The sequence below is a fragment of the Brachyhypopomus gauderio genome, unplaced genomic scaffold (genome assembly GCF_052324685.1).
Source record: "Brachyhypopomus gauderio isolate BG-103 unplaced genomic scaffold, BGAUD_0.2 sc74, whole genome shotgun sequence".
NCBI lineage: Eukaryota > Metazoa > Chordata > Actinopteri > Gymnotiformes > Hypopomidae > Brachyhypopomus > Brachyhypopomus gauderio.
Genome location: NW_027506895.1, coordinates 1,050,248 through 1,060,095, shown reverse-complemented (window position 1 = coordinate 1,060,095; position 9,848 = coordinate 1,050,248). Strand labels below are relative to the sequence as shown.

At 40.9% G+C, this 9,848-nt stretch overlaps 1 protein-coding gene across 1 annotated transcript in view; it reads left to right on the top strand.

The window, feature by feature from the left end:
* The window catches only part of pebp4 (phosphatidylethanolamine binding protein 4), a 70,037-nt gene that overhangs the window by 24,812 nt on the left and 35,377 nt on the right, over positions 1–9,848 (top strand). The window contains exon 4 of the mRNA XM_076990308.1: positions 7,859–7,957. Within this exon, the coding sequence (XP_076846423.1) occupies positions 7,859–7,957 (99 nt within the window). The remainder of the gene's footprint in view (positions 1–7,858; positions 7,958–9,848) is intronic.

Sequence of the window (9,848 nt, the reverse complement as noted above, 5' to 3'; positions counted from 1 at the left end):
TAATTTAAAGTTTGTGAATCACCAAAATATTGTTTTCAAAATTTTTTTTTTAATGAACATCCAGACAATTAGTATTAGCAGACCTTACAAAAATAGGACACAGAAAAAAAACCTATTTTCATTATTTATTATTATTCAACAAAAGTAATTGCTCTCTCAAAAACACTTAAAATGTAAATCCTGCCAAGTGCATAAGTATGTAAACTCTATTAGTATGTAAACTCTATTAGTTAGTATGTGAACTCTATTATGTAACCACAAGCGAGTGTGTCACATCTGCATGTTGGGAGTGTTGCCCACTCCTCCTAGCAGACCTGCACTAGTTGAGATGTTGGAGGAACATCTGTCTCGCCTGCTTCTGATCTTACCACAGCATTTATACGGGATTGAGGTTCGGGACTTTGACTGACTGGATCAATCCAGAGTGCCAATCTTCTTTCTCTTAATCCGTTCCTTGGTAGTTGTAGGACGCTGTGGGTCGTTGTCTTGTTACGTAATCCATTATCATCCCAGCTTCAACTCCCTGACTGATGGCACAAGATTCTGGTTAAGAATTGGAATTTGTCGGTAGGCCTGGGATTAGATGGCTCCCTGGATTATATGGAGCCAGACAAGCAGACCCAGACCTTCACGTTTCCACCACCATGTTTCACTGGGACGAAGTTCTTCTCTTTATATGCAGTGTTGACTTTTCTCCAAACATGACGCCTGTGATTGTGGCTAAATAATTACATTTTTTACTCATCTGTCCTGTGAATGGACTTCCAGGTGCTCTCTGGCAAATTTCTGGCAAATCTGAATTATTATTTTTTTTTAAGGTGCTTCTTGGTGTAGGTTTTGATGGCCGTCTTCTTCTGGACAGAGTTGCGGTAATGCTGAGTGCCCTCCATATGTAAATGGTTGGTCTTACAGTGGATGGGTGGAGCTGGAATCTTCTTGAGATGGTCTTGTATCTTCCCCAGACTGATGGGCAGTCTCTGGATGCGTCCTCTTTACTCCGTGGCACGGTGGTGGTTTGGTTGGTTTCTTCTCACTTTTAATCAGTGAAATTAATCTTTTAATTTACCCAAGAATGTCTCACTTCACTGGACTGCTTAATTGATTACTTGTGTTTCACCTGAGTCTTTTACCTAATTGACTTTACCATTGCAGTTGTGGTTCATGTACTTTTGCACATGCTCGGGTTCCATGTTTCATGTAGTCTGCAGACAACTTGCACATTTCCCTCAAAACAAGTAAACGGAATTGATGAACACAAACCTGACATTTCATATTCAAAAACTAGTAATGGCAGAATCATGGTAAAACAACAGAAAGGTCTAAATTACTCAAGGAGTTTACAAACACTCACGCCATGATGTGATGCTGAGCTCGACCACACAGGTCCTCCTCACAAACCTTCCTGAGCCGTACCCGAGACTGGACCCGGAAAATAGCCGTGTTCCTGGTCCTGATGCAGAGAGTCCGGGTGCATACGGGTGCTACAGATCAGACTGTGCTGCTCTGTTTGGACTGCAGGAGTGTTGCCCTGGAGATGGGAACCTCAGACGAGCAGAGCATCAATTCAAACACGATTCATACAACACGCTACACGACGGGTCAGCTGATGTTTGTGGTGGGTTACTTGACTGCGTAACAGGTTGCTCTCACAAGACGTTTCACCGGTCTGACTGTATTGTCCCAGCAAACATCCAAGTGACTTTTCTCATACCAAGTCTTCAAGCTGCAGGTGGAGGAGTAAAAGTATTGAACTAGATGTTTTTAAATAAACATTGCTATTGCTAACAGAATATATGCTAAATCGCACACGTTTATGCCAAGTGGAAACTGAAAGGTTTTAAAAGACTGACTTGTGTAATTGATGGAGCATTATTAATCGATTTTACAACATCAGTGATGGAACGGTTGTGATACAGGCAGTAAGGTCTCAAAAAACCTCTGTTCATGTCTGTTTAATTACGGTTTCATGTTACATATAGTTTTACTGGATTTATAACATTTCAGAAACTGTTTTGCCACATTGTTGGTTTTACTGACTGAGGCCACGTTTGTTCTGAGATGCTTTGTCCTCTCATTTAGTGCTGCACCTTGATTAAATACAACCAAGGTGCTTGGCTGTCCAGCTGGTGTGTGTGTGTGTGAGAGAGAGAGCGGGATAGAGAGAAGGATGGGAGAGGGAGAGAGAGACACGTTTCATCTCCTCTTCGATTATTCCCTCTCTTGCATTTTTTTCCTCCATCTGTCTAAATGCACATTAATTCTACACACACATACATGTGGCTCTCTGGGGAGCAGCTCGTGCATGGTGTTGCGTGTGTGTGTGTGTGTGTGTGGTCCGGTGCACGTGGTAACGTGCTGCGGTCGCCATGCCACTCAGACCGGTGGGCTGAAGCTGTCTCTACGGCAACAGGTCTGAGAACGGTGTTTAACCCTCATGCCCTCCTCGGGCATTTTTGTACATTTTTTTCAAATTTTTTTTTTCATTTAATTATCATTTTGACTATGTTGCAGCAAGTGGTATGAATTTTTGCAGAAAATCTACTTTTTTATAAAATTTTTGAAATCTAATATTTTTTACTCTTACACGTCATCCATACTTGCTCGATGCATTTTGCACCCTCTGGACACCTTCGTGGCAAAAATGTACACGCACCAAAAAACTGCTCTTAAATCATAATACATCAATATTTTATCTTGCTTTTTTTTTCATAAATCACTTAATCAATTTCAGACCTACTCAAAACTACCAAACATGAAATTATTTTCAGGATTTTAACCCTTTAAATGACAGTTAAATTATTTGAAGTATTGCAATTTTTTTGGAAAAAAACACAAAAAATTGATTATTTTCCATAAAACAAACAGTAGACAGATGGGGCATTGGTGGTAATTAGAGTCTTAGATATGGCAAAGATTAGTAACAAAATTGTTTTGATTGCATTATTATTTTTTATGTAGTGCCAGATTTCATATTTTGCACCCTTTGGACACCTTTGTGGCAAAAATGTACATGCACAAAATCAGCAATAAAATCCTCATATGTCAACATTTTTTTTTTGCTTTTTTTTCATAAATCACTTAATCTACTTCAGCCCTGATCAAAATGATCAAATATTCAATCATTTCCAGAATTTTAACCTTTTAAATGACAGTTTAATTACATGAATGATTAATTATTTGTTTAAAAAACCCACAAAAATTGAATTATTTTCCATATAATAAATACTAGATGGATGGGACATTGGTGGAAATTAGAGTCTTGGATATATCAAAGATTAGCAAAAAAATAGATTTTATTGCATTATCAATTTTTATGTAGTGCCACATATTCCCTCTGAACACCTTCGTGGTCAAAAATGCCCCATTGACTTCCATTGAAACCACGTTTTTTGATCTCACTGCAGTTATAGTATAAAACCATGCATTTTGAAATGTCAGTATTTCATTTTGAAGAAAAGTAGTGAAATTTGACATTTTTACTATATTCCATTGGATTCAGCCATTTTTCCATTTTAGGCTGATGAATGAAATTCTTGTAATTTTGCCAGTTATATTATGGAGTCATGTGACTAACAGGGAAACCCCAAGTGTGTGTGTGTGTGTGTGTGTGTGTGTGTGTGTGTGTGTGTCAAGTCAAGTCAAAGTTTATTTGTATAGCGCTTTTAACAACTCAAGTTGTCGCAAAGCAGCTTTACAGGATTTACAAGGTTAACAATACTATGGGTCCAGAACCCTAATGAGCAAGCCAAAGGCGACAGTGGCGAGGAAAAACTCCCTATGATGGTGGGGAATAGGAAGAAACCTCGGGAGAACCAAGACTCAAAAGGGAACCCATCCTCCATTGGGCGGCCCGTTAACACACAAATACACAAGTCACACATAATTCACACAATCAGACTAGGTAAAAGGTAGAATTGAAAGTTCTGGGTTTTGATATTGTCACTGTAAATGTCTGTTGATGAATGCCAGGCTTTTATTCCGTGTCGGAGCAGTGATGCTGGTATTGTAGGCTCCGACTGCAGTGTTAATCCCCAGGTGAACCCCGGTATCAGCACATCCACCGGCAGCCAGACCATCCCCCAGGTGTGTGTGTGCGTGTGTGTGTGTGTGCGTGTTCAGTTTAGAAAGAAAGAAGGAATTGAAGAAAGAAAGAACACTTTTGTTGTAATTGTTATTGCTGTCACAAATGTACAATGGAATTAGAACTCTGAATTTCACTATAACCCCTAACCATAACACAACAATACACACATATGGAACAAGAGGCAGCCATGTAAGGTGCCTGGAGAGCCTTTGCTCAAGGGCCCATAGTGGTCCTAATGAGGGTGGGGTACAGATGGGGGCTGACTTCTCTAACCTCTGGACCAACTTTGAGTTTAGCTACTAAAATTTTAGTTTAGGTAATTTCAAGCAGACCAGCAGGCACTGCAGCATGTGACCTGGTGCTCTCTACAAATACACATGTTACACTTGGTGCAGGTGGTAGAGGACCTCTTCTTTAGGCCTGTGCACAACCAGCACACACCTCTCTTTCTGGTGGCAGTAGTGCCAATTATCAGTTATATATCAGTATATATAAAGAAGAGGACAAGAGGCCACCGGGCGGTCCACCTCCTACAGCTGTAGGAGGCGGACCGCCCGGTGACCTCTTGTCCTCTTCTTTAATTGCATCGATATCTCTGCCTTCAATGCTTTTGTGCTGTTCACTTCTGTGGATCCCTCGTGAAACCAGAAAAGAACATACAGACGGAGGCTGTTCTTAGAGGAGCTGGGGAAATCCATGGTGTCCTCAGAGATTGCGCGGAGACGGCACCCTCCACGTACAGCAGCTGCTGCTGCCATGGTGATGGATTTGCAGGCCCCTGTTGCTTCTCATACAGAAACAACTGATATAGCCATTGGCACTACTGCCACCAGAAAGAGAGGTGTGTGCTGGTTGTGCACAGGCCTAAAGAAGAGGTCCTCTACCACCTGCACCAAGTGTAACATGTGTATTTGTAGAGAGCACCAGGTCACATGCTGCAGTGCCTGCTGGTCTGCTTGAAATTAACTAAACTAAACTTTTAGTAGCTAAACTCAAAGTTGGTCCAGAGGTTAGAGAAGTCAGCCCCCATCTGTACCCCACCCTCATTAGGACCACTATGGGCCCTTGAGCAAAGGCTCTCCAGGCACCTTACATGGCTGCCTCTTGTTCCATATGTGTGTATTGTTGTGTTATGGTTAGAGGTTATAGTGAAATTCAGAGTTCTAATTCCATTGTACATTTGTGACAGCAATAACAATTACAACAAAAGTGTTCTTTCTTTCTTCAATTCCTTCTTTCTTTCTAAACTGAACACACACACACTTGGGGTTTCCCTGTTAGTCACATGACTCCATAATATAACTGGCAAAATTACAAGAATTTCATTCATCAGCCTAAAATGGAAAAATGGCTGAATCCAATGGAATATAGTAAAAATGTCAAATTTCACTACTTTTCTTCAAAATGAAATACTGACATTTCAAAATGCATGGTTTTATACTATAACTGCAGTGAGATCAAAAAACGTGGTTTCAATGGAAGTCAATGGGGCATTTTTGACCACGAAGGTGTTCAGAGGGAATATGTGGCACTACATAAAAATTGATAATGCAATAAAATCTATTTTTTTGCTAATCTTTGATATATCCAAGACTCTAATTTCCACCAATGTCCCATCCATCTAGTATTTATTATATGGAAAATAATTCAATTTTTGTGGGTTTTTTAAACAAATAATTAATCATTCATGTAATTAAACTGTCATTTAAAAGGTTAAAATTCTGGAAATGATTGAATATTTGATCATTTTGATCAGGGCTGAAGTAGATTAAGTGATTTATGAAAAAAAAGCAAAAAAAAAATGTTGACATATGAGGATTTTATTGCTGATTTTGTGCATGTACATTTTTGCCACAAAGGTGTCCAAAGGGTGCAAAATATGAAATCTGGCACTACATAAAAAATAATAATGCAATCAAAACAATTTTGTTACTAATCTTTGCCATATCTAAGACTCTAATTACCACCAATGCCCCATCTGTCTACTGTTTGTTTTATGGAAAATAATCAATTTTTTGTGTTTTTTTCCAAAAAAATTGCAATACTTCAAATAATTTAACTGTCATTTAAAGGGTTAAAATCCTGAAAATAATTTCATGTTTGGTAGTTTTGAGTAGGTCTGAAATTGATTAAGTGATTTATGAAAAAAAAAGCAAGATAAAATATTGATGTATTATGATTTAAGAGCAGTTTTTTGGTGCGTGTACATTTTTGCCACGAAGGTGTCCAGAGGGTGCAAAATTTGAGGAGGGCATGAGGGTTAATCTGCCCATGGGGGGTGTCGGCTCTGTGCTACCCAGGCAGGGCTGGCAGAGACGGGCTGTGGGGGAGGCAGTATTGTGGTGGTGGGCTTGGGTATTACCTGCAGGCACTATCGCTAAAACGTAAACATTATCCGATTATTAGGCTTAGTCTTGTTTTGGTTTATTGCTTTGTGTCAGGTGAGTAGAGGATTTGTGCTTTAGAGACGGTGGGGGGGATTTTATTTTCTTTTTAGTGGCTTTAATCTTTATGATTATGTTTCATGGAATAGAGTCTTGTGGCTATTTCGGGCGCATAAGGGAGACGAAGGTTTACCAAGGTACCTTCTTAAGAAAAAAAAACACTTTGTTGCTATCTTTAACTTCCTCTGCCTCTGAAATAAACTATGACGGTGTATTTTAAGAGCCGTTAAAGAATAGCAACAGCCGTTCTTCCCCTTTATTATATCCATTTGAGTGTTATATGGGTTTGTACCTTCACATTTAACGTTGTAATACGTTGTAACGGAGCCTACTTCCCTTTTTAAACTTTACGTTTTCCACTTTTTCAGTCTCTCTCAATGGAGAGCGGAGAGCGCCGTGTGCTGTACCCATTGTTGCCTCCGTCTCCTCGCCGTGGGGAGGGGCGCTTGTTCCGCGGTAACCGGCGTGATTGACAGCCTCGTGTGCCTGAGAGAGGCGTATAATAATAACGGCATCATATGGTCTGGCAGATTTTGGGCTCGGCACCAGGGATGACAAACGTACTCACGCAATAATTCAATCTGCTCCACAATTCTCCCAACTTAAAGGGCTCCGCGTAGCCGAGCGGTTTCGGCAATTAAAGCCGGTCAGTCGTTGTTGTGGCGTCGCACCCAAAATGTCTGCCAGGTTGTTTACGGGGAAAGTGTTGTTGTAGAAAGGCAGAAAGCAGGGGAGAAAGAGGAGGAAACCAAACTTGCGGACAGATTGAGATGTAGTGAATGTGAGAGGATGCTCTGAAAATATCAGCAGCTAATTAAGGCTTTTTTTTCCCTGTATATCACACATTTTCGAGGAGATTCTCAGGGACAAGAAGCTGTTCTTGAGCCATTGATCTGTCACTCCAGTGGGCTTGACTGATGTGATTTAGCTAAAATAAGACTTGCTGACCCTGGCTGGTCTCCACCAGCAGCCCAACTGCAACGTTTCTCTTATTCTCTTCTCTACTTGTCTTCTCAACTTGTCTTTCCAAGTGAGAAAGATACAGATGAACTTGGAAGAGGGCAACATGCAAATAAGTGTAATTGTGTAACAGGTGGTCAAAGCAAATAACTCTTAGAACTACGGGGTGGAAGGATTCATGTGTGTTCAGGTGACGCTGTGAAAAAGATGAGCAAAATATTTAATAAACTTCATTATTTAATTCAGTTGTCTCTTTATATTTCTTTCTTAGTTCATTTGTACTCCTCTGATATATACCCCTCTCTCACTTACATGTTCTCTCTCTTTCTCTCCCCCTTTCTCTCTTTCTCTGGGCCTCGTCTCTCTACAGAAGAAGACCTATGTCCTGATGATGGTCGACCCGGATGTCCCGAGCCGTACTAGCCCGACTCGGTCGTACTGGAGGCACTGGTTGATGGTTGACGTAAAGGTGAGAGATGTGCTTGCATTAACACAACGTAGTAAAGAAGCAGGTTCATTTTCTTTTTTGAAACTTCGCAAACACATTTTGGTCTGGTAATGTAACGTAAACTCCAACTGCCCTGCATCGTAGTGTGCATCAATAGTGTGCTTCGTAGTGTGGATCATAGTGTGCTTCGTAGTGTGCATCAATAGTGTGGTTCGTAGTGTGGATCGTAGTGTGCTTCGTAGTGTGCATCAATAGTGTGGTTCATAGTGTGCATCAATAGTGTGCATCAATAGTGTGCTTCGTAGTGTGGATCATAGTGTGCATCAATAGTGTGCATCAATAGTGTGCATCATAGTGTGGTTGGTAGTGTGGTTCGTAGTGTGCATCAATAGTGTGGTTGGTAGTGTGGTTCATAGTGTGCATCAATAGTGTGCATCATAGTGTGCATCAATAGTGTGGTTCGTAGTGTGCATCAATAGTGTGGTTGGTAGTGTGCATCAATAGTGTGCATCATAGTGTGGTTGGTAGTGTGCATCAATAGTGTGGTTGGTAGTGTGCATCAATAGTGTGGGTCGTAGTGTGCGTCAATAGTGTGGTTCATAGTGTGCTCTTTAAGTTAGCCATTTCTAATTCTGGGCAACCAATGAACACTATTCCTGCCAAGTCCACGATTTCACAGGGTATGTCAGATTAGTGGGAAAACACCTTTGTCTTAAGACAGGAGTTTGCTTAACCCCTGAAGCATCTGATAACACACTTTTTTCTGCCTAATCAGACTCAATACACGAATTTATGATGCTGAGACTTAAACACAGAATGTAATTACGCCTTCCAGAATCCTGTTCTGTTGGGTCTCGTGTGCGACGTTCGTACATATAGCGTACATTTAAAGAAAAGATGAAAGACAAAGATGCGGTTTAAAGCAGAGTCCTGGCACATGCAGTCCTGGACATAATGTGCAAAGGAAAAGGTGTCAAAACACTTCGGTGGGCAAACAATTCCTGGATCGTGCAGGCTCTATCTGTACGTTCCATGGGCTTCACACTTGTGCTGCGTTTCCGATGCGTTACATAATGATCGAATAAAAATATCACGTTAGTCATCAGCACTGCAGCGTGCTGGGACGTACACTCGGAGTCAGTCAGTCTCCCTGTGCAGAGAGGACGCCGATGCTTCAGCTGCCTGCTAGCAGTCTCTCTAAACACTCAGCCTTCAGTAAAATCTCTCTGTCTCTCACTCTGTCACCTTGTCTCATTCTACACCTGTCTCTCTCTGTTCGTCTCTCAAATAAATTCAGTTCAATTCAATTCAAGATGGGTTTTTTTTTTTTCCTTGACAGAAATTGGTGCGTTTGTGTTGCCAAGGCTTGATGTTACAGTGTGGGAATAATACAACAAGAATCTAAACAGAACATAGTGAATATTGTTAAGCTTAAACTATTTGGTGTATTACAGGGGGGGGGGATTAATTAATATAGTAGGGTGTTAGTGTTATAATGAAACAGGTCACTGAGAGAGAGAGAGAGAGAGAGAGAGAGAGTGTGTAGTTGTGCGTACATGCGCGCATGTGTGTGTCTTCATTGGCACTTACTGACCCTTGTATGGTAGCAGGTGTGGTCATTTATGAATATTTCTGAATATTTGAGAGGCAGATAAATCTGGAACTTTTTTTTGCATTAATTTCTGGAAAGAATTCCTCAGAATCTCTTTGAATTTTGAACATTTGGAACTGTTAGAAAGTGCAGCTGTTTCAATTTTGTTCCTTCTCACTCTCTCTCTCTCTCTGTCTATCTGCAGAGCCCCTAAGGCGTCTTCAGTGTTCATTCACCAAAGCCGCCAGTGTCTCCCCCTCATAACTTTGCCTACACGCTCTGAGTCCCTAAAACTGACACGTGTCACTTTCAGAGAGGGGG